The 25,650-nt window shown below is 50.9% G+C and overlaps 11 protein-coding genes across 11 annotated transcripts; 5 read left to right on the top strand and 6 right to left on the bottom strand.

Annotated features, from left to right (window-relative positions):
* Positions 1-229: 229 nt before the first annotated feature.
* Positions 230-2,098, top strand: BDR25DRAFT_315083 (HET-domain-containing protein; the record flags this gene model as incomplete). Its single annotated transcript, XM_033691496.1, has 2 exons — positions 230-386; positions 447-2,098. 2 exons carry the CDS (start codon positions 230-232, stop codon positions 2,096-2,098), a joined length of 1,809 nt encoding a protein of 602 aa, XP_033546697.1.
* Positions 2,099-3,657: 1,559 nt separating this feature from the next.
* On the top strand, positions 3,658-5,488 carry BDR25DRAFT_263255 (alpha--amylase-like protein). The gene is made up of 2 exons (XM_033686809.1): positions 3,658-3,791; positions 3,846-5,488. Exons 1-2 carry the CDS (start codon positions 3,779-3,781, stop codon positions 5,360-5,362), a joined length of 1,530 nt encoding a protein of 509 aa, XP_033546696.1. The 5' UTR covers positions 3,658-3,778; the 3' UTR covers positions 5,363-5,488.
* A 276-nt stretch (positions 5,489-5,764) lies between these two features.
* Positions 5,765-7,365, bottom strand: BDR25DRAFT_304257 (mitochondrial carrier). The gene is made up of 3 exons (XM_033690170.1): positions 7,100-7,365; positions 6,271-6,979; positions 5,765-6,216 (listed from the first exon to the last, which is right to left on the bottom strand). Exons 1-3 carry the CDS (start codon positions 7,255-7,257, stop codon positions 6,121-6,123), a joined length of 963 nt encoding a protein of 320 aa, XP_033546695.1. The 5' UTR covers positions 7,258-7,365; the 3' UTR covers positions 5,765-6,120.
* A 664-nt stretch (positions 7,366-8,029) lies between these two features.
* On the bottom strand, positions 8,030-9,625 carry BDR25DRAFT_370506 (uncharacterized protein; the record flags this gene model as incomplete). The annotated part of the gene is made up of 1 exon (XM_033697147.1): positions 8,030-9,625. The coding sequence occupies one exon, from the start codon at positions 9,623-9,625 to the stop codon at positions 8,030-8,032; it is 1,596 nt and encodes a 531-aa protein (XP_033546694.1).
* Positions 9,626-10,447: 822 nt separating this feature from the next.
* Positions 10,448-12,890, top strand: BDR25DRAFT_343519 (MFS transporter-like protein Fmp42). The gene is made up of 2 exons (XM_033693835.1): positions 10,448-10,808; positions 10,864-12,890. The coding sequence occupies exons 1-2, from the start codon at positions 10,544-10,546 to the stop codon at positions 12,429-12,431; spliced, it is 1,833 nt and encodes a 610-aa protein (XP_033546693.1). The 5' UTR covers positions 10,448-10,543; the 3' UTR covers positions 12,432-12,890.
* A 314-nt stretch (positions 12,891-13,204) lies between these two features.
* Positions 13,205-13,816, top strand: BDR25DRAFT_304255 (uncharacterized protein). The gene is made up of 2 exons (XM_033690169.1): positions 13,205-13,437; positions 13,504-13,816. The coding sequence occupies exons 1-2, from the start codon at positions 13,338-13,340 to the stop codon at positions 13,758-13,760; spliced, it is 357 nt and encodes a 118-aa protein (XP_033546692.1). The 5' UTR covers positions 13,205-13,337; the 3' UTR covers positions 13,761-13,816.
* Positions 13,817-14,016: 200 nt separating this feature from the next.
* BDR25DRAFT_288278 (uncharacterized protein) lies at positions 14,017-15,928 on the bottom strand (the record flags this gene model as incomplete). The annotated part of the gene is made up of 2 exons (XM_033688380.1): positions 15,884-15,928; positions 14,017-15,830 (listed from the first exon to the last, which is right to left on the bottom strand). The coding sequence occupies exons 1-2, from the start codon at positions 15,915-15,917 to the stop codon at positions 14,017-14,019; spliced, it is 1,848 nt and encodes a 615-aa protein (XP_033546691.1). The 5' UTR covers positions 15,918-15,928.
* Positions 15,929-16,187: 259 nt separating this feature from the next.
* On the bottom strand, positions 16,188-19,823 carry BDR25DRAFT_304254 (uncharacterized protein). Its single transcript, XM_033690168.1, has 3 exons — positions 19,518-19,823; positions 17,735-19,462; positions 16,188-17,684 (listed from the first exon to the last, which is right to left on the bottom strand). Exons 1-3 carry the CDS (start codon positions 19,606-19,608, stop codon positions 16,543-16,545), a joined length of 2,961 nt encoding a protein of 986 aa, XP_033546690.1. The 5' UTR covers positions 19,609-19,823; the 3' UTR covers positions 16,188-16,542.
* On the top strand, positions 19,706-21,559 carry BDR25DRAFT_356091 (uncharacterized protein; the record flags this gene model as incomplete). Its single annotated transcript, XM_033695576.1, has 13 exons — positions 19,706-19,990; positions 20,026-20,094; positions 20,136-20,300; positions 20,341-20,361; positions 20,404-20,495; positions 20,558-20,624; positions 20,689-20,793; positions 20,843-20,993; positions 21,046-21,137; positions 21,210-21,251; positions 21,275-21,318; positions 21,401-21,433; positions 21,490-21,559. The coding sequence occupies 13 exons, from the start codon at positions 19,706-19,708 to the stop codon at positions 21,557-21,559; spliced, it is 1,236 nt and encodes a 411-aa protein (XP_033546689.1).
* An 82-nt stretch (positions 21,560-21,641) lies between these two features.
* Positions 21,642-22,578, bottom strand: BDR25DRAFT_370494 (uncharacterized protein; the record flags this gene model as incomplete). The annotated part of the gene is made up of 1 exon (XM_033697146.1): positions 21,642-22,578. Exon 1 carries the CDS (start codon positions 22,563-22,565, stop codon positions 21,642-21,644), a length of 924 nt encoding a protein of 307 aa, XP_033546688.1. The 5' UTR covers positions 22,566-22,578.
* Positions 22,579-23,339: 761 nt separating this feature from the next.
* BDR25DRAFT_334756 (uncharacterized protein) lies at positions 23,340-24,800 on the bottom strand. Its single transcript, XM_033692960.1, has 2 exons — positions 24,439-24,800; positions 23,340-24,385 (listed from the first exon to the last, which is right to left on the bottom strand). The coding sequence occupies exons 1-2, from the start codon at positions 24,473-24,475 to the stop codon at positions 23,661-23,663; spliced, it is 762 nt and encodes a 253-aa protein (XP_033546687.1). The 5' UTR covers positions 24,476-24,800; the 3' UTR covers positions 23,340-23,660.
* Between the last annotated feature and the right edge of the window lie 850 nt (positions 24,801-25,650).

Here is a 25,650-nt window from a genome sequence, read left to right as displayed (position 1 = left end):
GGCGAATTCTAGCGTATCACCGATTTTTCATCGTCATTCAAACCAGCCGTGCTCTGGGTGTAGCCCGTTCTCCATAGATAAACTCACGAAATCGGCTAGCATAAGCCTGAAAGACAATCACTTTCACCTTGACAAAGATCGGCTTCTTAGAGAATATGAAAAGACACCACCTATATTCCTCAACTTCCAGCGGATAAGACAGGCTCGTTCGTCATGTCCGCTCTGCCTGATGATCTTCACTGAGACTCATGAGAAAATATCGATCGATACAGAAGCGCTTTTAGCTTACAGATGTGAGGATCTTAACGAGAAAGTGGAGAGTGTTTGGATTTATGACACTTCGACTCGTGACCCGCTGGTCAAAGTTTACTGTCATGCCAGTGAAGGTGAGCTGACATAGAGCTCAGACCTTATTGTATATCAAAAATATATAACATGGCGGCCAGGATCCTATGCTAGCCAACACTTAGTCTACCGTCCCATTAGTCCGCCGGGATCAGAGATGGCAATAAGCAGGATCAAGTGTTGGATCCAAGGTTGCATAGATAACCACCCAGAGTGCCTGTTAGCAATCTCTGGTACTGCGCTAGACAACACACCGGTACTTCCTACTCGAATTCTCGATGTCAGAGATTATCCATCGTCGCTTCGCCTAGTAATTTCAGATGGTAGAAAGGCCAAGTACGTGGCATTGAGCCACTGCTGGGGCGGAAAACCACAGCTACGAACTACGAAAGAGACTCTAGTTAATCATCAGAAGCACATTTCTTGTGGAGAACTTTCGGAAACAATTCGCAATGCCGCCTGGGTTACGAAAAAGCTTGATGTATGCTACCTCTGGGTCGATTGCCTCTGTATCATTCAGGAAGATGAAGACGATTTCGATCGAGAGTCCCGCCGAATGGCATCCGTGTACGAAAACTCATACGTAACAATCGCAGCGACAGGGGCCAGGGACGGGTCTGGTGGCCTCTTTCTCCGGTCGCCCCAAGGGACATACGTAGAGGTACCATGCGATGCTGAGGACCCAAAACTCGGTTTCATGTACTTCGGACTCCAAAAGAAACCAGAAGAGACCATCTTCGAAGCACCGCTCAACAGAAGAGGATGGGTTCTCCAGGAGCATCTCTTCGCTCGTCGGACCTTGCACTTTGCACCCAACCAACTTTATTGGGAGTGCTATAAGACTTTCGTGGGCGAGGACAATACCGAGGTCACCAATGTCGCAGACATGGCTTTTCCAAATCGCGCTTTTCTCTGCTATGTTCTCGACGGGCTCAGAGGTTTTCACCGAAATCCAAAATCTGAAGAAAACAACGAGATGAACAATGTCGCCGATATCTACAGTATCTGGGCTCATCTCATAAGATACTATTCCACGCGCGGCTTGACGGATCCAAATGACAAACTTCCCGCCATCCTTTCCCTTTCGCTCGAGCTCGAACGGATCCTCGGTCACCCATTCCATTTTAACGAAGGATTATTGTTTGGCTCGCCATATTTTGAGCTACAAGGTCTTCTGTGGCGAGCGGAATGGGGTGCCTCTTTACAAAGACCGGCACACCGCCGTGCCCCATCATGGTCGTGGGCCTCGGTAGATGGAGCAATCGATTTCGTCGACCTTGTACATGACAATAGGAGCAGCTACTGGTTTGTAGACCTATGGCATCCGTGCAAAAACGATCTCAAGGTGTTGGGGGTTCGCGCCCATCAAGCTCCGGGTATGCCTTCATGTAAAGCTCTTTTGCTGAATGGCACAACTCTTGAATGCTTCACAACAAGATGTGTGACCTCTCGCCATGATGGTCAGCATAACAATAATCAACTGGCTTGTGTCTATACAGAGAAAGGTGACTGCATTGACGGAGAACTAGAATATGATGTGGCAGACGACCGTCCTGACCGAGTCTGGCTCGTTCCAATATTTGTGCGATGGAGATCTGAGGAGGCATCCTCTCCAGTCTATTATTGCTTGATGGCCAAGAAAGCCGTCGATCACCCTTTTAAAGACCGTGTTTTCGAAAGGGTTGGAGTAGGAATGATCTTCGACGTAAAATGGGTTTTCAGATGTGAGAGGGGTTTTCTAGTTCTTGTCTAACGAGCAAACATGCTTTGGCCAATGGATATGGTTGCTCGCCTTCAAGTCACTATGTGCTCTGTAAAAGCTGGATAGCCTCGTCTTCGCCCATCGTAACGAGCGTAATGATACCTCTCTCTTGCCAGACAAGACTGCGCGCTGTTCTAACGCTTTCGATAACGGGAGTAAAGAGCCCGAAAGTGGTGAGCTATGAAGATCCTGACGAGGCATAAGTGAAGCGCGATGCCACCGAAGTTGCAGTGGTTAAAGGCGAGCTCAGTCGGAAGCGTAAGCCTCTGCTCTAAAAATACCGCGCGAGTATGCCAAAAGGACATGGAAGAGCGAAACGGAAATCGGGCTAGAGGAGAGTGAATCGCTGAAGTTTGAGAATCACAGCTCAATTCTCCAACTCTGATATGGGTCGGTAGGTGAAGGGAAGAAATTCTTGCGTATAATAGAAATCTGGTTTACGGCGCATTCTCGGCGCAATAGTACAGGAGTCGCAGTCCAATACAGACTCTGAGAATTCACTCTGTGTTCCTCAATGACCCTCAATGACTGACAGCAAGCTACGATATTGATTGGTGGGTATGGGAGTTTTTGGTCGCCTAGAAAGTGGTTGGATCCAGCAGTTTAAGTTTAAATAGTACGTGAATTATCTAAAATATCTTATCGTATAATACTTCCTTCATAATGGCTGAACGCAGCTCCAAGCTGCTAAAAGCAGCGAGGCGGATGCACTATCGTGGAGGATTTGCCTTTGCTTTTCACGTACATTGTTTGATGATGGTTTCAGGGCATCACATGCGATTGCATAGTTCCAGTCTGGCCCCTTTATAGATTTAAAAGCAATATTTCGATGGTGGTAGTGTTGTAGTGCGGCAATTTGGTCGCAGCACCAAGATATACTTCGTGAAATCAAGGCAGCACAAGTCAACCATATTTTTGAAAATTTTAGTTGGGAAAGATCCAGTAGGGGAAGGACTTGCTGGAGAAGGCACGAATATAGCAGCATAGAATAGTAGTGAGTATGTGGATGCTGAGAAGTTAAAGTGCTCTGGATCATGGGTGTTCCGCCATGCAGGGAGGGAGTCAAATGGTGAGTTTAGGTTGTGGGGAGATGCTGCCCTCTAACTGTTTCAGTCCTAGCATGAAGTTTTGCATGAAGTAGCAGCATTGGACTATGGCTTTTATCAAAGTTTTATTCGGCTTGCAATGATAGGCAGCTTGCTTTGTTTTATTCAGAACCTAGAATTCGCCACCATCTCATCCATTTTTCACATGCCAATCGCGCGTCCACTGCAAAAAGCACATTCAAACCAGATTTCGCTTTTCCCCCGCTCTGCAGCGGTCTTCACGCACGACGACGTCATTAACAGATATGTTGAACATTCACTGATCAGCCTGTCTTTCACATTTCCTTGAATTTAGACCTTTGTTTATCGGGCAGTAGAAAGCGGGAGATAAACCTGCCTGTCCACGCGCTTATGCAGGGCCATGACGACAACTGCACCTGGTCGGAACATTAGTATATAGATAAAGTCCCTTTGAAGCCTGACTGATTCGACTTGTCCTCAGTGCCTACCCTTTCAAATAGAAACATAGTTTCCTAGGTTGTCCTTTCCTAAAGTTCCTCAAGGCCTCCCTTCTCATCATTTTCTTCTCTTAGCCTGGGAACAATTTTCTTTCAACATTATCACAATGGGCCACTCAGGTACCTTTCAAAATGTATCCCCAACTGCAATACCAATGCTAATAATCAACCCAGACCAATCCCCAACTTCTGACAACGTCACCCTCTTCCAAGCCTTCGAATGGAACGTTCCAGCCGACAACCAGCACTGGGCACGAGTCACCCGTGCCATTCCAACGTTAAAGTCCATCGGCATTGACAACATCTGGCTTCCACCAGGCTGCAAAGCGGCATCACCTGAAGGTAACGGCTATGATATCTACGATCTCTACGACCTTGGGGAATTCGACCAGAAGGGCAAGAAAGCCACGAAATGGGGCACTAAGGATGAGTTGCTTGAGTTGTGTCGCGTGGCGAAGGAGAATGATGTTGGTGTATATTGGGATGCAGTTCTGAACCACAAAGCTGGTGCCGATCATACCGAGCGCTGCCGGATCAAGGAGGTGGATGAGAACGACCGGACGATGGAGATCTCGGATGTGTATGAGATTGAGGGCTGGTTGGGGTTTGATTTCCCCGGCCGCGGGGATAAATATTCGGCGATGAAGTGGCATTGGGAGCACTTCAGCGGCACAGACTGGGACGAAGCCACGGGGAAGAAAGCCATCTACAAGATCCTCGGCGACAACAAGGGCTGGTCACAGTCCGTGGACGAAGAGCAAGGAAACGCTGATTACATGATGTTCGCCGACATCGACTACTCGCACCCAGAAGTCCAAAATGACGTTAAAAACTGGGGTGTCTGGATCACCAAAGAGCTTGGTCTGAAAGGCTTCCGCCTCGACGCGGTCCAGCACTTCTCGGAACGCTTCACCAACGACTGGGTTGACAATCTGCGCGAGCAATGCGGCGACGACATATTCGTAGTCGGGGAATTCTGGGTCGGCGACACCAAAACAATGTCCACCTGGCTCGCAGACATGAACCACAAATTCTCGCTCTACGACGCCCCACTCCTCTACAACTTTAGCCAAATCAGTAAGACGGAGAAGGGTGATATGCGTAAAGTCTTCGACAACACACTAGTACAAGAACAGCCCATCAACGCCGTCACCGTCGTCATGAACCACGATACCCAGCCCGGACAAACCGTCGCCACGCCCGTTGAAGGGTTCTTCAAGCCGCTTGCCTACGCCCTCATCTTGCTCCGAGAAACCGGCTACCCCTGCACTTTCTATGGCGATTTGTACGGCATGAAGGGAGAGCATCCCGAACCTCCGTCTTGTGGTGGGAAACTCGCAGACCTCACATTGGCCCGGAAGCTATATGCGTATGGTGAGCAGAACGATTACTGGGATGATCCGAATTGCATCGGATTTGTAAGACGCGGAACTACACATAAACCATATGGACTCGCGTGCTTGATGAGCAATGCAGAGGTGGGAGAGATTCGGATGGCGGTTGGGAAATTGCATAAGGGTGAGGTGTGGACGGATTTGCTAGGGTGGGAAGATGGTGGGGTTGTGATTGATGATGAGGGGTTTGGGTTGTTCAAGTGTCCAGGAGTTAGTCTGAGTGTTTGGGTGAATAAGGGTGCGGAGGGGAGGGAGAGATTTCCAACGAATTTCGACTCGAATATTTACGGAGAGTAAATCACCAAAGGGTGCTGGGGCTTTCTCAAATAGCCGACATTAGAAGATGATGACTGGAGTAATGGGAATGGGAATATATAGATGGGACATCAGGATAGAGAGCGCGGGATAATTGGTAGGTTCGGCACACATTGAACTTTATAGTTCTACCCTCCTGCTTTTTTCCAATGATCTTCGGGCAGCCGCCACTTAGCACATGCATTTCTCAGTCCGCCAGACTTGGAGAAATAATTCTTTCCTTGGTGTTCTCCTGGACAGAACAAGAATGACGGAATCCTCGTGGATTCGAATATCCTATTAGATCCTAAGCAGGAACCAAGGGTCTAGCTGGAGTTATTAGAAATTCGACCTCTCCACATAGACCGCTTAAGCACATTGCACAGCAATTGCTGATAATGACGCGCCATCTATTTGCAGCAAGACTTCCAATGCTCGATCGTACTGTTACAGAATCCCCGTCCGTCCGTCCGTCCCATCTAACAGCGGAGATTTCCAGCTCTATAACTGATTGCGTGTGCCGTGCCGTAGGACAAACGCAAATCATCAGGAACCCCCTTCAAAGGGAAACCAAAAAAATATAAAACCATGCCCGCCATATGCAAGAAACACAAAGACAGACCCGACTTTTCCGTTATTAGACGTTTGAAAAGCCTTGTTCGTGATGTAAGGCTGAGACTCAAACTTCATGGCTGTCTTGGTATCATCCGCCGATCCACCCCGCCAACCAAGGTCCCCGAGATCCGGTAACCGAGGTTCACCTATTTGGCGATCTCAACGCCGCCAGTGGCGCCTAAGGCCTTCTTGATGTCGCCGTAGATGGCGAACTGACCTGCGGTCAAGGTTCCGACCATGAACTAGGGCAAAGTTAACTGCTGGTTCGAAGCAAAGTGAGGGGGTTGAACTCATACCAGACGAGCGCCAATACCGGCGTAGCTGCCACGGAAACCAAGATCCTTTGCGATCTTGATTAAGCGACTGGTTGTGCCCTCTCCTGGAAGGCCTTTGGTCTTGTTGATCTTGGAAAGCATGGTATCGGCAGGCTGGGAGACGATGGCAGCAGCGAAACCAGCAATGAGACCGGAGCCAAGGTTAATTGCGGTTTGGGTGCCACCGGAAGCCTTGCTCTTGTCGACTGATCGGTAGACGAGCTCCGAGACTTTCTCGTAAACGACGAACTTGGCCATGGTGTATGGGACCTGCTTGAAGAGGATAGGACCGAAGCCGGAGTAGAAAGCGCCGACACCTTCATTTTTCAGGATCTTACCGAAGCCGCCGATCAGACCGTTGGCGAAGGTGGGCTCTGAGACGAGACGGATGCGGGTGGCCTCCAGTGGACAGAGGGCAATGTCGGCGAAGAACTCGGCGAGGGCGGACGAGGCGAGATAGACGGCGGTGCGATTGTTCGAGGCGGCCTCATACCCAAGGAAGTTGATGCTCTGCTGCTTGAAGAACTCGTACCCGCCGAACTTGAAAGCGCCCTGGAGGAAGTATCCGGCGGCGGTGGGCCCGAAACCCGTCCAGATGGCGCCGGCGCCCTCGTTCGCGATGACCTGTCTGAAGCCTCCGACGAGGCCACGGTTGTATGTCACAGGGTCGAGCTGGATCCTCGTCTTGACGCTGTTGGGGAGTTAGCTGGGCGCTGAAACTGGCATTGCCGGATAGCGATTGCGGGCGCTCGGCAACGGACTGCGGGCCATTGGAGCTCCCCATGGCAACAGAAATATGCGGGATACATACACATCGACGGGTGTGAGGGCGCCGTGGGTGACGGAACAGCAGACGGCACCGGCAAAGGCGAATCTTGAATAGAGCGCAAAACCGGTGGGCTTGGTCGGGTCAAGGGCAGCGGCCTGCGCCTTCACGGCATCGACTTTGGGGGTAATGGTGGCAGCCATTTCGCTGAGCCTGAGAAATGGAAAAGCGAAGGAGGGGGAATGCTCAAAGAGTGAGAGGAGATTCAGTTGCTGGGGGTCGTTGGTGAGACTCTCGGAGATAGGGACGAGGTTGTCTTTTGAAAAGTTCGACTTCGCCCCGGTCTTGCCCGAGCCGCCGGAAAATGCCAGTCTAGCCACTCACAGCAGCCCGACTTAGTGCGTGCGAGATTCTCGCCGATCTTCCGGCATCCACACCCAGCACTCCCAACACTCAGGCAGCGTTGAGAAAGCCCGAGCACTCACTTCTGTCTCAATAATCGCTCATCCCCCATCGAACTATTGCCTCATCAGTATTGATGGAGATTCTTTCACTACCGTAACGCCTTCTCCTGGCCTCTCTTTGCGTAGGATCTCATCGGCGCTCACGGTGTCGGATGAATGATGAATGCTCGGAGGACAATCCTGCATCTTCCCACCAAACGTGGAGCACGACCAAGGTAGAGTCTACAATATCTGTTAAGCCTCTTGCTAGAATTAGAGAGAAGCTCAACAAGATGCATGCTCCTACTCTGCATCACCCCCTGTTTACCCCGCACTGGCTCGTAAGAGGCAATACTGACATCGGTTCGAGGACTGTTTAAAGGAAGAACTTGTATTTGGTGCTATTAACGGGTAAAGAAAGCTCCTTTGGGGGAAGCAGGACAGAGTGGGATTCAGCATTTGCAAGTCTGCTCTTGGGTACAAACCCCCGCTTACAGGAGAACCAGACCAAGACAATCACAACTCTCTGCTCCTATTCCACCTTCCCATTAAGCATGTCCAAAGCCGCATGGTCATCCTTCTCCCGACCTTGTGCAGCTTGCTGCGCTGTTTGCAATGAGGACTCTAGGATTTCTAACCTCCGCAACATGTATGCAGATTTCTCCTTTACATCGCCCAATTCCATCGCGACCTCTGTCATAATCTGAGGCATATCAGGTCGGCTGAGCCGCCTTTCGCTCACAATCTTCCTCAGCTCTGGATCATCGACATCTAATCCCGACATCTTCTTTACCCTGAATACGTTTCGTTTCTGGAGATGGAACATAGCCCTTAACGAGCCCTCAATCACTCCAAGCTCAGCATCAATTGCCTCCAACTGTTGTCGGATTACCCGTTCCACTGCCGCATCCTCATCGCCGCATTTCTTCCTCAAGATGCCAGTAGGGGAAGACAGTAGTTCCGCCACAGTCCATTTCTGTGCGGCTTGCAATACTGCCAAATCCTGGACTTCGCCCAACGTTTTCGCTCTTAGATTATTCCACATTGACTGGACATCGTAACATACCCTCCGTCCGGCATCATCCCATATCTTGAGGTCAAAATCGAGCTTTTGATGTTGCAAACTTTCAACTTTAGTCCAATCTTTCTGCTCTCGGGCAAAAGAAAACTCATTTAACATGGCCGCTCTCTCTTGAGCGTATTGGTGCCTGTAAAATAGGTGCATTTCTCCTAACATCACTTGAATCATGTGCGCTTTCACGTCAACATCAAGGCCGGGATCCGCTATCCCCTGGTTTGCCAACATCACTGCCATGAGATTGTACGGGGTTTGATCCACAAAATGCGTAGTCTCAGACCGATATGCATGGATTGCCCTGAGCAGGTTCTCGGAATGCTTATCAAGAAGCCGAGGGTTTTGGTCGCTCTTTGCGAGTTGCTGAAGCATTTCCCAACGCTCTTTCAAGACCCTCCGCAACTCTCGGCTCGAGCCGCCTTGACTACTAGATGGGGTGTTCTTCGGCTTAACAAGTTGTTCTGTAGCGATTCTATTCCAGCCTTGAAGTGTCTTAAGGAGGTCTTCGTAAGTATCGTTAACTGGGTGAACACCTCGAGTCGCATTTCTCTGTTCTAGCCGAACCTGGCGCAGGGGGGCTATAAGGTCTTCTATACTGCTGGAGCGTGGACCGTGCCCGAGGCGTATCCACTCTAGGGGCTCCGTATTCACACATAGGTCGGGTTGTCCTATGTGTGTAGGCAGTCTCTCTTCTACACCCTTGGATTTTTCATTTTCCAAGATGATAGGATGGTCACTTCCACAAGCTACGGAGCCGAATGGTCGAGAACGGTATTCCGGGGTCCAGTCGATTTTCTGCTGTTCCTGTTCGTACAAACCCTCGAGCCATGCCCTAGCATTTATTAATATCTTATCCGAATTGTCTCCGTCCTCGCTAAGCTTAGGACTGTTTGCACAAAGCAGATCTCTTCCTTGCAAACTTTGTAAAGGATCATCGTCCGGCGAGCGCACCTCTTTAATGTCAGGCTCACAAAGTACTTCCCGCACAGCAGCCCTTAATGCGGACTCCTTGCCACGACCCGGTGGCGTATATCGGGTTGTTGGGAAGCTCATGATATTTGGCAGGCGGGCATCAGTATTAGCCAAGTAAGTTTGTGTAGGGCTTTGAGACAGTTTGTTCTAATCCAGGTTATTGTAGAACCAAGTAAGTAAATACGGACACTCCCACGGACTGCAGCATTTTGTGATTGAAGCACTGCCCCGTTGTGAAGCGTGCATCGTGAATCGATTTTGATGTGAGTCTCTATTCCGCTTTCAACCGGCCTGGCCAACTTCAAGTCGGTCCACAGGTAGCCCACGCGATGAGCAATAAAGTCGCGCCGACTTCTCTCTCCCATAGAGAATCCATTGAATAAAGACAACCGCACGGCGGAGTTTGCAACCGGACCGTCATCCATAGAGGTGCTGCTAGTAACCCGATTTTAATGGGCTAGGCACCGATCGACAGGCGCCTATGTCTGCTTATCAGCGGCAGTTCAGACGTGCCGTAAAGCGAGACAGCATATTGCTTTCATCTGAGGGAAAATCATAAATTTACATCGACACACTTTCAGTCACCGGTTTGACGATGGTAGAGCTTATCTTACTTAGACCTTGACCAATCAGGCCAAAATATCCTAGCCAATCACCAGCGGGCAAGCTCGCATAGCCGTTTACCAGCAACTCATGAGTGTGGCAAGGACAACCAAAAGCGGCACTACAGTGAATATCTGGCGCTTCAGTACCCAGGGCCCCGGTAACACACAAGAACCTTCACGAGGGCGGGTGACCTTATGCTCGAATCTTCGGTACCCACTTTCTCGGGGCCACGGCCAGGGTCCTTGCCAAGGAGCCATATAACTCCGCTTTCCGCCTTGTTCTGGAACCGGCGCGACCGTCCTTTCACTCTCCTGACCCCTCCTGCAGCTTGCGGCCTTTGAAGCTGTCTCCCAACAGGCCTTGGAGCTTCTTTTCCTTTGGGTTAAGCTGCAAATGTCTTTAGTACAACATGTCACGACTTTCGAGGGTACAGATAGAGAGGAGGCGTTGGTGGACGTATTCCTCCCGCCGCTCGAACGCCAAATTTCTCTTGAACAGGCGTCAGAGCGCCGCCTGTCTCTTGAGAGTTCCGAATTTCCTGGACAAGTCAAAACAATTCGACGGATAATCAGCTATGACGCACTGAAAGCACCAGAGGAAATGCAAGAGGACTACGGTGGAGTCACTCCTTACCACATCTCTATGGCTCGGCGTATCTGTAAGCTAAACCCCATCAAGAAATATCAGAATTTTCCCTTTGACTTTGCTCCTAGTGCAGGTCACCGCGACAGTATTAGCATGTTGGTTTGCAAGCGGCATTGTTTTTGGATTCGCGGCGCTGAAGCCAATTCTCATCCAAGAGGGTGTCTTCAGAGAGCTCTGCAAACCAGAGGAAATTGATATGAATGTCGAAGTGTGTCTCGAACAGGACTTGCGCCTGAACTTCTTCTTCAGCTTGGCTTCCACAACCGCGAATGTCTCCGCGCTGCCAATTGGGACTATGCTTGATCGCTATGGACCTAGGCTCTGTTATTATTTTGGTTCTCTATGTCTTGCTGCTGGGAGCATTCTTATGAGCCTTGCTTTTCAGATCGACGAGTTTGACGGTTATACTATTGCGAACTTCTTCCTTGCGCTTGGAGGGACATCGATTTTCCTACCATCATTCCAGATCGCGAACGCCTTTCCAAAGTACTCTGGCACTATTGTCGCTCTCGTTACTGGCGCTTTCGATGCCTCAGCTGCTGTGTTTCTGTTCTATAGGCTCGCTTATGATGCCAGTATGGGTAGATTCACGCCCCAAGTCTTCTTCCTTGTCTATCTCATTGTCCCCATTGCCATCACCATTGCCCAAATGACTTTCCTACCAAGCGAGAGCTATAAAACACCCCCACAACTAGATATGAAGATTGCACGAGCTGAAGATCCAACGCGCGATGTTCATTCCTCGGACGATGAGCTACCAGACGATGAGATGTGGCAACGTAGGAAGACTCGAAGCGTACGTCGAAGGAGGAGGCTAAACAAGCTCGATAAGCTGGTTGGAGATCCCGAGTTTCGAAAACATCAAGAAGAAAAGTTAGAGCATAGGCAAGAAGCATCTAAAGTTTGGGGTGCTTTGCACAACAAGCCTGCGAAAGAACAGATGCTGAGTCCATGGTTTATCCTCATCACTCTCCTCACAGTTCTGCAGATGGTTCGAATGAACTACTTCATCGCCACCATCCGCGAGCAGTATGACTACATGCTCAGCTCAAGCGTTCTCGCGACCCAGATCAACTCATTCTTTGACTGGGCGCTCCCCCTCGGCGGCGTGATCTCCACACCTTTCCTCGGCTTATTGCTTGACAACGTTAGCACTCCCGGAGTCCTTTTTATCCTCGTAGCAATCATTACCGTCATAGGTGTCATCGGCTCCATCTCAGCAATGTGGGCCGGCTACATCAACGTCATCCTCTTCGTCCTTCTCCGCCCTCTATACTACTCTGCCATGTCCGACTACGCCGCCAAAGTCTTCGGCTTCGCAACTTTCGGTCGCGTCTATGGAACCATCATCTGCTTTTCTGGTCTCGTCAACCTCTCACAAACCGCTATTGACGCGCTTACCAAAGCCACATTCCATGGAAACCCAATTCCTGTCAACGCATTCCTCGCCAGTGCCGGGTTTGTCATTGGAGCTGCGCTGGTGGCGTTCGTAGGCATTCAGTCGCACCGCATGCATAAAAGGCTGGAAGATGAGGATGCGATGACACTTACTAATACAGAGGTGGACAGTATGTTGGATAATCTGCTTGAGGAGAATGAACCGAGGTCTGATGGTAGTATTGCTAACAGTTTTTGATCGCAGACTCGAAAGAAACGCGGTGTCACGATCTTTGGGCGACGGCAATCATGTGTATGGGATGGCATTCCATGATGTCTTCCGCGTTTCGAGATACTACCTGCAGAATTTCCCATGCTTTCTATGTTCCCGACGTGTAGCATGGGATGGCATTGTTGCAAGGAAGCAAACTAAGATTTGCATGCGAACATGAATTTCTGTGGTTTCTGTCCTCGTTCTTTCGTCGATTTCCAGTGTCAAGCGTTTCCGTAAATTTGGTACGTACTGTACAAGCGTGGATTCGAGGGTCTTTGTTCGAAAAAGTTGGTGCGTTGAATTCGGAATCTTTTTGAGGAATCTCTTTCTTTCCCAATTTCAACCATTTCTGAGGAATTGGATATGTGCACAGATGATTTTCAGGGTCTCTTGTCAATGCAGTCTGGTCCTTTTGGTACCGTAAAGTTGAAGCGTTATGTTCGGAGTTCGTAGAATGCTCATCATAATACCTACTAATTCGATAGCTCATTGTATACTCTCAGTCCACCAAATTTCCAAAGACCGCCTCGGAGGACCCTACACTACCCTGGTTTTCCCACGCAATTTTGAGAACTGAGAGGATAGGATTCACCTGTGGCACTAAAGCAGTCACTGCCGCGCAACCCGCGCTAGCCCCTTTAGGCAATCAATATTCGCGCTAACGCCAGTTCCACACGGGCACATCTGACGTCACTAGCGCTGAATCTTGAATTGAATACATAAACGGCCATTATTCGTGGTCGTACTTGGGGGACTACACTGAATTCATCTAACATCTGCCCTGCCATTTGAAGAAATTGCAGAAATCGAAATACATTTTGAGCAAAATCTTTTCGTCCGTCAAGAACCTCGACTACTACTATTTTCGAAGTATAATCGATATCGATCATAATGTCGAACAACAAAGACCACATCCCGCAACAAAAGCCAGACGAAGAAGAGGAACAAAAAGGCACCGGAGGACTCCTCTCTGGAATCGGCGATCCATTAGGTATATATATTCTCCTATCATCTTTCTACCACAACCCCCGCAATGCTCCCAACTAATCCACCCTAGGTAAAGGCCTCAACACAGTCCTCCGGCCAATCGGCGCACCACTCGAAAAGGTCACGCAACCGCTCGGTAATGCGCTCGGAGGGGCCACACGTGGAGCTCTTGGCCCTCTCATGGGCGAAAAAGAAGAGAGAATGGAGATCGTCGGTGGGAATAACAAGGATTCTTATAATAAGCCAGAGAAGATTGCGGGGAAGGAGCAGACGGGGCAGAATCCGTTGGGGTTGGACCAGACGGGTCGGTGGGGGTTTCAGGATTAGAGTGGTGGTGGTATTAGGGAGGCGGGGGAGAGGTTAGGGTTTGGGGATTTGAGGGGAAGAATGATACACATGCACGTTTGATTATATTAATACCATATTCTGCACTATGAGATGGGCTGTCGTGGGTTGAAACAAGGTTTCGGACAGACGCCTTAGCTGATCTCTTATGCATGCTGGAAGATTGCAAACGAAATGATCGGATTCTTTATTGACCGGGGAAAGGCACAAGATCTTTCTTATCTTTCCAACACGGACACTAAAACATCTCACTCATCCCACTCTCATCAAACACACTCTCCCCCCTCTCTCTCCCTCTCCCTTGCCTTACACCACCCCCACTAACAACCCTTCTCCGTTCCCTAAACGTATCCTCAAAACTCCCCGTACTCCCTTCCTTCGCCGGTAACCCCATCCCCTCAATTTCCCCCTGCCCCACCCCCAAAAAATCGCCACTATCCTCCATCTCACTGTCCCCATAATCGACTCTCATCGTTTCACAGAGCTTCGGCACTGGCGTTCGTCCGGTTAGGATGTCATACAAGCTATCTTCGCTCTCCTCCCCATCTTCGCCTTCGAATCTGAGGATCTGGTCTTTCCCTTCTGGCCAGATGAGAGTGTAGGCTTGTTGGTGGCCGAACACGAAGAACGGTTTCTTATCCATGGGAGTGGGAAGCCATGATGCCGTCCATTTCGCGGGTAAGGACCCGGCAGGCTTGCTGATTTGCGAGGAGAGGTCGAGGATGTTTGGTGGGGTTAGCGTGACAGCTTCGGAGGTGGAGTGGAAGAGAACAGAGGGAGCGGTGTAGAGGTATACAGTTGGCGAGTCTTGGAATATTTGTATGAGCAGGAGTGATGGGTTTGTTGGATGCCATTGAAGACTCTTAATGGGCGAATGCTGAATCAGAATCGTCCTTGGTTCTAAGGATCGTAGGTCCCATATCCAGACTACTGTAGGGGTGGAATCGTCTCTTGTCGCGCATAGCGTAGCATCTGTATTCACTGCAATGATGCTGATACCTTGTTTCGGCATTGCACTCCGGTCGTCCTTCCCTATCTCGGCTTTTGGCGGCAGTATAGGCTGCGGGCTTAACACGTATGTTCTCGATCTAGTGGCGTCAATTTGCTCCTTGTACACCTGACATTTCGGCACACATATCTGCGCCGTGTGATCCAGGAATAATGCGGGCGCAAAAGTCCGCGTAGATAGCATGCGAACGCGCCGATCCCAGCCTCCAATTGCAAGAAACTCGTTTCCAGGCAACCAATCCACGGTCTTGATACCCAGGCCCTCGATATCGAATTCCGAAGACAGCATTTGTGTTTCCCGCTGGATAGTTCGATAGAGGTGTCCATCAGCTGTGTAAATATGCAGATGATACCCCGAGCCCGAGGAATCCCAAATCGCAACCCAACTTCCATCTCCTGACCACTTCAGCCCCTGTGCATCCACAGTCCTAAGTTCTACCCTCTTAAGCACCTTGTACGTCCTCGGCGCCAACAAAATCATTACATCTTGCCCCGAATTACGACACAACACAGCCAACACCCCACTCTTTCCTCTTCCCTCTTCGCTCCCGACCACTTCTCCACAAGGCCTATATCCCCAACCCCGCCCCGACGAATATTTCGGATCCTTTATCTCCACAGTCCGGCCAGACCGTAAACACCACACCGTAATCTTGCTCTGAAAATCCGAGAAAACAACAACCTCGTCTTCACTCGCGCCGAACTCGACGTGCACATTCTTCCCCATCCCGCCACTCCCATTGCTAATCACAGCATTCCATTTATCATCACGGACGTCATATACCCGCGTCGTCTCATCGTCGGCTATGAGTATGCGATTCGACCTTAGCGCCAGGCCGCGTCGCGGAGGCGTTGCGATTCCGGATCCGCAGGTCGACGTTGTTGGGGGGCTCCAGCATAAGCGTGAGTTGCGGAGGTCGTGTGATGAAGGTAGGGGAATACTGCGGATTATTTCGAGAGAGGTTAAGGAGCGGATGTGTAGGCGAGTGCCGGAGATGCTGGCGATGTGTTGAGCGGTGGGGGAGGGGAGAGAGGGGGAGTTTGCTAGAAAAGGTTGTTAGCTTTGGAGATTTGTGAGCATAAAGAGAGAGTATTACTTTTGAACTGTTGTGATACTTCAATATCTTCCATGTTGTGCTGCGGGTTGGTGGGTTGGGGTTTAAAAGTTCGCCGTGTTGATCAAAGTAAACAAATGTTGGTTGCGCATCGACCAATCAGATCCTGGCTTGACGACATCTATCATCCATCCTGAATAGGTAGCATAGTTAGTAGCGCCCTCTGAGGCAAAGGCAAAGGCAAAGGTCATTGCTGGGTTCAAGTATGGTCTCGATAGGATCAAGCTTCTGCCAAAATACATAGCTAAACCACGCCACAAATTCTCATCAGCAATGCGGGTTTCGTCAACCATCTTGCTATTGATTAAATCTATAACCAACCAATCCACCAAACCGGAGAAGTAGCGAGGGTATCGGCATATCGTCAATCAATTCCACGTCCATGAAATATTCGTCCCAATCTTAGCGTCAAGAATCCGGCCATTCTGACTTAGGCATTTTAGCTACATCGCATCTGTATTCAAAATCCACCCAAAATCTGAATACAAAAGGTGTATGAAAGAAGTGAACGAAACAAACTCCAAGGAAAGCTCATAGTCGCATCGCCGTCCTGAGTCTATACATCTCAACATGGCACTCCGATTTCATCCCCCACAAATTCTATCGACTCCGAACCCAGAAATGAGCTCTATGTTACTTGCTCATGTGCTGTAAACAGGCGCCTTCATCAAAATACTCTTTCCGCGAATCTGGACAGCAACACCTACGGCCATGCGGACCCTTGGTGGAGGCGGCTCTTCTTTGCCTCCGCTTGAGCTGCCAGGTGGTGGCTGTGTGAGACTTTGTTGGCTTCCTCCTTGGCCGAGAGAGGACTCGCGTTTGCCAAGCTGGGCTGGTGTAGCCGTCGGTTTCTTGGAGCCGCCAAAGCCAAACATCCCACGCTTCTTGTCTGCCGGCTCCTTGGACGGGGCCTGGCTGGTCTGTTGAGCTTGCTGTGCTTGTTGCGCACTCTCTAGCTCGTTGGTCGAATCTTTTAATTCGGAAGCCACACTTCTGAGAGAGGCACGGTCCGCATCCTCGGGGTCCATGATTGGACTAGTCAGAGCAGGGATGCCGGACTCCATCTTCATAAACTCCGAGACTAAACTATGACCGGGAGGGAAGTACTCGATATGTACTTCTCGACTCTCAAGCGGTAAGTGCTGGGCAATGTTGACGGCCAACTCGACAATCATTGGAACCCCTCCGCTAAGATCTGGTGGTGCTGGGTCGTTCAAAAACATTTGTAGAGAACCAATGAGCTTTTCATTGAGGGTCTCGGTCAAGTTCTGTCGGTTCGTAGGTGATTGTGGAGAGCGAAGCAGCTCAGCAATACCTTCGAGTGTGGCTAGCCTCCAATTAATCGTCTTCGCTACAAGTGCATCCTCGTCTTCGCTTGTCTGGCACGTTGGAGAGAACCTTCGGATGTTGAGTTGAATCAACTTCAGTTGTGTTGAAAAGCCGGGCTCTAGGTCAGGATGGAAATATTTATCGAATATGTTCTCCACGATCCAGGAGGAGATGAAGGCGCGGCCAACCGCGGTCATTTCTTGCTTCCCGGTCTCAACGGCGTTCTTGTTGACCACTGGTTGTAGCCATGGAGGGATTGACTTCCAGTCTTTGCGAATAGCAAAAGACAGCTGTGCTACTAGTCCGTCTAACCTGTTGAACCGAGTAGCATACTCGCTGTCATCCCAAGATGTTCGTGAAAGTGAGAGGCGTTGATGTGCAAGTGTATTTTGCAGCTGGTGAACTTGGGATTGCTGCTCGAAGAAGTACCGTTTGACTTTTTGATACTTTTCGCCTGCGGAAAAGGATTAGCACCACCGTATCCACGCAATCGTTTGTACTTACGCAGGACCTCATGATCCTTGAGCAACTGGTGGACCTCTTCATCCGACATATCAGACGCAGACCGCGGCGGTGGTGTTGCCCGTCCTATTTCTCCACCCTGACCTGGTTGTCCCGGTTTCTCACCCCGATAAGGTTGCCCTTGCGAAGCTGTTGGCACGACGTTAGCCCCGAATGTGGGAATTCCCGGCGACACCGGCGGTTGTCCTTGAGCCTGACCTTGAACTGGGGGCTGTTGCAGGAGCGAAGACTCCCGGGACGGTGCCCCAGGCTGTGGTTGGCCCGAGTCGTTGACCTTCCGCAAAGTATTGCGCTGCTGGCTAGCTGGCGGAGCCATGTTGTCCTGCCCTTGCTGCCCTTCTTGTGGAGGGGTTATGTTCTGAGAGTGTGGTTCGGTTCCTTGATTTGGTTGGCTCTGCTGGTTGTCGTAAGCCTGATATGGTGGAGGTTGGAGGGGTTGGAGGGGTGATGGCGGGGGAAGCGGTGCCTGTGACGAGGCAGGGCGGAGCTGCTGCAGGTGTTGAGTGTCGATTTGCTGGCCCTGCTGTATGATCTGAGGGATTTGGTGCGTAGCCTGAGGGTGTTGCAGCTCCGGCTGGTGTTGAGACGTCGGACGTGCGTGTTGGACTTGCTGATGCTGGAATTCTTGACCACCCTGTTGCGGCTGAGGGGAAGCAAACTGTTGCGGGGGTGGGTAGACCAGGTTTTGCGGCTGATGGTCTTGAGGGGATTGCTGTTGTGTCTGTGTCTGTGTCTGTGTCTGTGGCTGTGGCTGCTGCTGCTGCTGCTGTTGTTGGTACTGATAGTAATTTTGTTGTTGTTGTGCGATGCCCTGGGGATGCAACTGAGTATTGGCTAAGTGGGGGCTGGGCACGTTCTGGGGGTGGAATGCCTGGTATTCGTGGGGGTTCTGCGGCTGCTGAGTTGGCGGTGAGTAGCTTTGGTATTGCTGCTGTTGCTGGGGGTGTTGTTGTTGGATACCCTGGTGTTGCTCGGGGCTGTAGTGATCTACCCCGCCTTGGGTGTGGAAACTCCCTTCGGTGTTCACTCTAGCGAGTGGGGGCCGATTATACTGTTCCTGATTGTGGTTCGACACAAATTGCTGCGGATGCTGTGCTTGATATTGGAGGTCCTTCGAAGGCACCTCGGGTGGCGTTCTGCCTTCCTGCTGGAGGAAGGGGTCCAAATTGTCTTCGTCCTGCTCGGTTGAGGTGGGTAAATGCGGACTGGATCCTTGTGGTTGAGACCACTGCTGTGCCTGTAACCTTTCGTTGCCCAGCGATTGAAAGCTCTCTGGCCGTCCGTCGCTCTTCCGGACTGATACGCGTCTCCCTAGGCCGTTCTTGTTCACGTGCGACCGAGACGGATCCTCGTCCTTGTGCCCTGAGAAGCCGGCGGCGATGCGGCTGCGGAACGATTGCTTCTTGGGCTCTTGCTGCACGTACGCCGTGTTCGACTGTGGCTGGTATGAAGACCGTCGTGGTTGATCAATGCCGGGCGAGGGCTGGCCTGGGTTGACGGGGAGCTGACCGCCCGGGAGGTTCTGCGGCGGGTGGTCGACGGACAGGTTCGATGAGTGCCTGTGACTGGTGGTGCGGGCAGGAAACGCCTGGCGGTAGGGACCTTGGGGAACACCCTGGGGAATGTGCTGTCCTTGAGGCGGTTGATTCTGCGATGGTTGCTGGGGCCCCTCGGGTGATGAGTATCGCTGCGCGGAGGCTTCGTTGTTCACTGCAAGCGCTCCCTTGTCAGCCGCACGAATCATTGAGCATCGGCCGACACTTACCAGAGGGCACCGGCGAGGCGTGGCCAGAGGAGCTGTCGACCGAGGAGCGCGAGCGATTCGACTTCAAGAACTGGAGTTTTGGGGTCGGCATTGCAGTGTCGACGGCCAAGAGCTTCACCTCTGATGGAGCTTAACGAAGAGGGGGGCGGGGCGGAGAAGACTGGCCCTCAGCTAAGAATAAACATACGATGCGTGGGCGGACTAGGCGGATAGACTCATTTGCATGGCGTATCCGCAAGACAGCAGCGCACACTGCTGGAGACTGCTCTTCAAGTAACGAGCGACGAGATGAACGGCACTGTGCACGAATTCAGCCCCAGAGCCAGCCGCACGTGCAGGGCCGTCAGCAAATCGAACACACGAGCCGCAAACCACTGCAATTGCGTCCTGGGTCGCTGCAGCTCATGCAGAGCCCGCGCCGGTTTGAGTTGCTACTATCAAGTCGTGGTGGCAGTGCTGGCGACCAGGTTGTCGTGGGGTAGCAGCAATCCACGCCGTCGCGGACCAGCGCGCTGCCTTACACCATCTTACTTGCAATCTGTCGCTTGTTGAGTGCTCAGAGGCCACAGTCGAAGCAGTCCGACAGATAACTTCCTTCCATGGCCTGGTAGACACGAGAATTCTCGTATGCTCAGACTCGACCAGGCACGAAAACGCACCATGTCGCGAGTAGCTCCCGAGATGAGAACGAAGAGCAAACTAGGCGTCCGCCACGGCAGCCTTGCAGAGATTGCAGAAATAGCGGTCTCTTCGTATCAGGCGCAACCTGTCGAAGACAGCATTGTGAGACGCAAATTCAGCAAAGGATCGACATTCACTGGAGCCGAAACTCCCTCTCGATGCCGTTGCTATTTTTGGACGTCTAAAAGAACGCGGGTCATGCTAGTCCTCAAAGGGCTCGGTTATGCCGATCTTGACTGTGTTTGACCTCCAAAATTCGCACCTTGTCTTCCACGACATCAATGTCAACCCTTCTTTGTAGGGCTGAGGCTTCTAGAAGCTCGCCGTCCCGAACCAGCTTCAATCGCAACGTTGTCGAGGCCTTTAGAGTCCCTTCATCGTTTCATCTTGGCAAGGCTATACAACCCGATAACGGGCTTCCTGCAGGTGCATGATATTTGCCACTTCCCCCCTTTCCCAATACTTCCAACGGACGGGCACTGTGGACTAGGAGTACGACAGGGCCACTGCAACCCATCGTGTCTCACTATCCACAGGCACCACTGTTGTTCCCCGCCGCTCCCATCTTCAACCAACCACAATTATTCCCGATTTAGTTCAGGCGCTAGGTTGGGGAATAAATCAGGTTTATTGACGGTATGCAGGTACTGGGTATCACTATTCAATATAGGCACAGCCTTGCCACTTCCCCGGATATGTCCCATACTCCGTCACAATTATCTGTCTCCTCCATTCATGAGGTTGAAGTAGGCTTCGGGCAAAAGCTGCTGCATCACCAGACGGCAGATCCGGAGAGTCACCAATACTTTTTACTCGCGGATAGTACTGAGTGGCGACAGTCCAATAGAGGCACCGCCCCATGATTTACTTAAATGGGAATATTACGAGATGGGGTCCAAATTCCTTAACGTCCGTGAAGTGGAAATAGACTTTGCAAAAGTCACAGCCAAGCTTCGAGGATCTCTGATTAAGGAACATTAGCCTACACTGTACAGTAATGGACCGCCCCAGTGCGTGCCGGTAGCTGGAGATATGCCACTATGGATACATATGGTGAGTGGCACACCGGAGAACAGAAGAGTGCATCTCAAAGACCACTCCCGTTCAATCCAATAAACAGGTGAGAAGGATCAATCTGGCTGTGCCTCTAAGAAAGAGCAGGTGCTAGCTTGCTAAGCCTCCTCGTAAGTGTATTCAATGAGAGCTTATGCCAAATCAAGGCACTCTTATAGCAAGTTTCGGGTTGCTATTAGCAACCCGAAGACTTGTCTGGATGGATTCAATGCTGAAGAGTGACAGTCTCAATTCGTGATTTAACAATAGGCCAGGAGAATCAACTAGCCCCATTCAATACACTATGAAGAGCATCAGCCTGCGTTATGGGCTTGTTCAATCAATCGTACTATACCTATCTCTCAATTCACCTCACCCGTAGTACATCCCCTATCCTGGCCCCATCTGCTCCATGCCTACTACCTTTCCACTCCCCAACATGATCAATATCGACACCACAAGCTGGAACCCAGTGCCAATACCATCGCTCAGCGCCAACGGTTTTCCACATAAGTCCGCCCCCGTCAGTGTCAACACCATCTCCGCAGCCGCCAACGCTACACTTGCCACACAAACCAAAATCTTCACTATCCACATCTCGAATATCTCATAGTGGCCCCTCTTAGCAAAAACATAATACGCAAAAAGTAACCAAACCATAATTAAAGCCGCAGCAGCCATATCCGTACTAACCAACACCCGCTGCCTATTCTTCCCCACTGCGACAGGAGCTTCGTATCCGTACTGCGACGCTAGCACATTCCCCAGCCCCAACCACGTCGCACAACTATCTGCAACAATCTGTGCAACCGCAACCGCACACCAACTCGGCATCCCTCTCCCCGTTCCCACCCCTTTCCTACTCTTCCACTCCAATATCTGCAGCACGCCCATAACACCTCCAGGATGAAATCCCAAAAACGCACCCCACAGCGTAGCCCTGAACTTCGCCTCCTCAATCTCCGTCCCGGACTTCCACTTCGCCACAACCCCCCAGACAATCAACGTCGCAGCGAATCTTGCTAGCACGCCCGCAAACAAGAGTTGCGCTATCAGGTATCGCGAGAAAAGATGCTGGGTCATTCGGCTACGTCTTCGGGTGCTGAAGTTGGAGATGGCGGACGCGATGGCACCGACGAGAAGTCCCGTGATGAAGAGTCCCCATTGCCAGGAGTGTGTGAGTGAGGAGTCTACGGCGCCGCATGTTCCGTCCCATTTTAGGAAGGATTCGGGGGGTGTGGAGGTTGTTGAGGGGGCGGATGTAGTGAGAGTAGCGATTTTGAAGGTCGTTTTTGTGCTTGCTAGATCGGCCATGGTAAGGTTTTAGGGGTGGTGGAAGTGTAAAGCGCGTAGGCGCGGTCCTCGGATCGGTTTAGAGTTGTATAGTCGTTTAAGATCGATACTGGGAACTGAGGGATAGTAGTGAGGATGAAGACTTCTCTCTTAATTTACAACCTGATCAGTGCGTTGCTCTGTATGCCGATACACATCAACAAATATCACAAATTCGTTCACCTTAGAGCCACGGCAGCACAGCCTAATATCTCTTGTTTCACCTCCTGTCCTGTCCTGTCTTTCTCGTCTCCATTCCTCCATCTCTCTCCACTCCACTCCACTACACGCGATCGTGCTCCAAGCTTGGTGTCGTGATCCTTGATCCCTTCATCATGATACGACGATTTTGCGCAATAAACCTAGAGCTAAAGAGTCATTACACGAGAGAATCAATTCTGCCGCGCAGTCTGGATTAGGTAGTCGGGACCCTATGGCTGAAGAACCTCACGGTGAGTGGCAGGTAGGTACCTGGCTTCGGCGACCATCGCCTGATGTTGCGATCCGTTTTCGGGGTTGGCAAGCGAAGCCGGGCGAGGCGAGGTGCGAAGTTAGCTGAGGCTTGGCGGTGAGGGATGATAATGTCAGGCGAAAGAGATTTCTGGGAGGATGATGGCATGGAGGAAGAGGAGTTGAGGTCAGAGGGTGATGGCGGAGGTTGTGGTGCAGATAGGGTGATCCATATGGAGTGTGGTCAGTTGCTGGTGGCTATAGCAAATTCCTGGACAGTCGCAAGCTGTTATCCGAAAGATTTGTCCACGATGAATTAGGGGGAAATAGAATACAGTATATGTATAGAATTTATCCTAGAAAGATAGCATGAAGAGCCATAGGCTTTTGTCTGGAACAAAAGATGAACCGCCTGGAATATGGCAAGTCATAAAGCACAACCATCACCAATTTTCCGATCATATCATCCATTCGCCAACCAGGGGAAAGAATATTCTGCTCATGAATGGAATACCTTAAAGCGAAGCCATATTCGTCCCATATTCACAGATATCAACGACAATAATGGTCCCCGGATTTCCGACTAGGGCCAGACTCGGTGGCTCCGGTGTCTAATACCATTATGAACTAATTTCGGTAGGCATTCGTCTCACGGGTATCGTACGCATATCGTTCCTTATTAACGCCTGTCTCCACGGACACCCGTCCTCTCGACCTCCTGGACTCTCCAATCACAGCAGCGAAGATCCAGAGGAGCCACATGATGCTCGCGACGACGCCATAGGCAATCATTTGTCCTCTGCTTGGAACGAAGTAACCGGTCTCAGTCGCGAGAAGCATACCGAGACCTCCGTTAATCATTCCAAGGGTGACAACAATTCGGCCAAGCCAGAGATGTCCGTAGGACCAGACGGTTCGGCGGCTGTACTTCTTGAACTGGGAGTGGTGGATCAACCCCAGAATCGGCTGGACGAAGAGCAGACAGAACACCACGATACCAATAACAGGGTGATAGTGGTTGAGGAGATTAATGGGGATGTTCTTAACGAGCCAGATACCGATGCCAAAAGCGGCAATGTAGATGCAATATGCGAAGATCTGGAAGAGCCCGTGGACCAACCATAAACCTGGAAAAGATGCTAATCGGATAAGGATTGAGCCTAGGGGGAAGAAGATTACGAAGGCAAGAGCTGCGAGGACGCCGTGGGCGATGAGGACCTTTTCCCGTTGATTGAGAAAGCCTTGGATGTTGAAGCCGCCGAATCCTCCATTGTTTCCGCCTCCAAAGGGGTTGCCTCTACCTCCGCCTCCACCGCCAGGGGAACCAGGATACTGCGCAGAAGCAACTCTTGCTGTAGAAATGTAAGCCTCACTGGGATCTCCACAGAGTGAATGAATGCCGTACTGAGTGCGAGTAGAAGTGTTCTTGAACTGAAGGTCATCTTGGAGTGGGTATATTGCGATCACAAAGGAGAGCGCAAAAGGAGAAGCAGTGGAACTTGAAAATGAAACACAAGGGAAGGCGGGCTACTTATTTGCGTGCGCCATAAAGTGAAGTCAAGATTGAGGGTGCTGGTTAGGAATGCAGCCAAGCCACAACGACAGGTTGAAACATGGTGAAGACGGAGCCGTCAGACACAAATGACGTCCATTTCCGTCCAAATACCCCAGATTACGCGTATGCGACCGAATTTCGGATGATGGGAGTGGTCAAGACCAAGCACACTTGCAGGGCCGGAGAATTCAGATGGTGGAGAGCCGGCTGACAAGTTGGCCGATTAGAGTCGTCGGAGGAATTGGGCCAAAAGTCCGACATCTGCAATTTCTTGGCGCACGAATGCCTATGGATTTACAGTCTTCGTTCCATCCTCTGCCTTCTTTGACAAGGTAGTCCGGAGAGACGTCCTGGTGCCTCCCGTCTAGATGGAAAAGGATCCAGTGAACATGTGATCTTAGGGTGCAGCCTTGTATAGGCTCCGAACAGGACATCAGTCAACACCGCACGAGGCCATAACAGTCACAACTGCTTGATTGTATCGCAGGCGACACTGGTGACGCGCTTTGATTCGGAAGGCCACAACTTCGGTTATGGAGGGTTGTTAAACAGGCTGACTATCCAGATAGGGGTATGACCATGGTCTCCGACCACCACGCGGCCTTCCATGAGAGGACAACGTTTGTCATTCGGTGACGATCTCTGAGGATGGCCTCATCAGCTAAGATGAAGCTCAAGCTCTCTATCCAGGGGGACTCAGTCGTCCTTAGGCGGCCTGGGGGAACGGATCGCAAAGCCAGTATCATGGCCTTTAACGTGCACCAGTACATCTCGGCGCCGCCGTTTGGACCTTCGAATCTGCCCTATGTGGTCTAGCAAAAAGTATTTGAATAGATTTAGCACACCCATTCCTCGAAAGATGGAGGAATGACTTGTGCACAGCCACGAATTTGTGCCTCCAACGCTTGGGTTTGCTCAAAACGTCAAGGAATCGCAGGCGGAGCCACAATATAGTAAGACGCCGCGCAACTGTCTTGCATACCCTCGATCTAAGTCCACATAGTGAGTCGAAGGGAGAGGCAGACTAGATGAAAAACTGATGAATTGTGCAAAGGATTGTTC

Source organism: Lindgomyces ingoldianus (assembly GCF_010093535.1).
Source record: "Lindgomyces ingoldianus strain ATCC 200398 unplaced genomic scaffold BDR25scaffold_19, whole genome shotgun sequence".
Taxonomy (NCBI): domain Eukaryota; kingdom Fungi; phylum Ascomycota; class Dothideomycetes; order Pleosporales; family Lindgomycetaceae; genus Lindgomyces; species Lindgomyces ingoldianus.
Note: the sequence above shows the minus strand (reverse complement) of the source record. Positions and strands in the feature narration are given on the sequence as shown.

Excerpts from the sequence above, each read along its gene's own strand:
- BDR25DRAFT_304257 (XM_033690170.1), bottom strand. The coding sequence starts at position 7,257 with ATGGCTGCCACCATTACCCCCAAAGTCGATGCCGTGAAGGCGCAGGCC. Across the intron at positions 6,980-7,099 it reads GCCCTCACACCCGTCGATGT|CGTCAAGACGAGGATCCAGC; the intron begins GTATGTATCCCG and ends ACTCCCCAACAG. Across the intron at positions 6,217-6,270 it reads CCGGTATTGGCGCTCGTCTG|TTCATGGTCGGAACCTTGAC; the intron begins GTATGAGTTCAA and ends ACTTTGCCCTAG.
- BDR25DRAFT_343519 (XM_033693835.1), top strand. The coding sequence starts at position 10,544 with ATGTCTTTAGTACAACATGTCACGACTTTCGAGGGTACAGATAGAGAG. Across the intron at positions 10,809-10,863 it reads CTCTATGGCTCGGCGTATCT|TGCAGGTCACCGCGACAGTA; the intron begins GTAAGCTAAACC and ends CTTTGCTCCTAG.
- BDR25DRAFT_304254 (XM_033690168.1), bottom strand. The coding sequence starts at position 19,608 with ATGCCGACCCCAAAACTCCAGTTCTTGAAGTCGAATCGCTCGCGCTCC. Across the intron at positions 19,463-19,517 it reads CGCCTCGCCGGTGCCCTCTG|TGAACAACGAAGCCTCCGCG; the intron begins GTAAGTGTCGGC and ends GAGCGCTTGCAG. Across the intron at positions 17,685-17,734 it reads CAAGGATCATGAGGTCCTGC|GCGAAAAGTATCAAAAAGTC; the intron begins GTAAGTACAAAC and ends CCTTTTCCGCAG.
- BDR25DRAFT_334756 (XM_033692960.1), bottom strand. The coding sequence starts at position 24,475 with ATGACCTTCAGTTCAAGAACACTTCTACTCGCACTCA. Across the intron at positions 24,386-24,438 it reads AACACTTCTACTCGCACTCA|CAAGAGTTGCTTCTGCGCAG; the intron begins GTACGGCATTCA and ends ACATTTCTACAG.
- BDR25DRAFT_304255 (XM_033690169.1), top strand. The coding sequence starts at position 13,338 with ATGTCGAACAACAAAGACCACATCCCGCAACAAAAGCCAGACGAAGAA. Across the intron at positions 13,438-13,503 it reads TGGAATCGGCGATCCATTAG|GTAAAGGCCTCAACACAGTC; the intron begins GTATATATATTC and ends AATCCACCCTAG.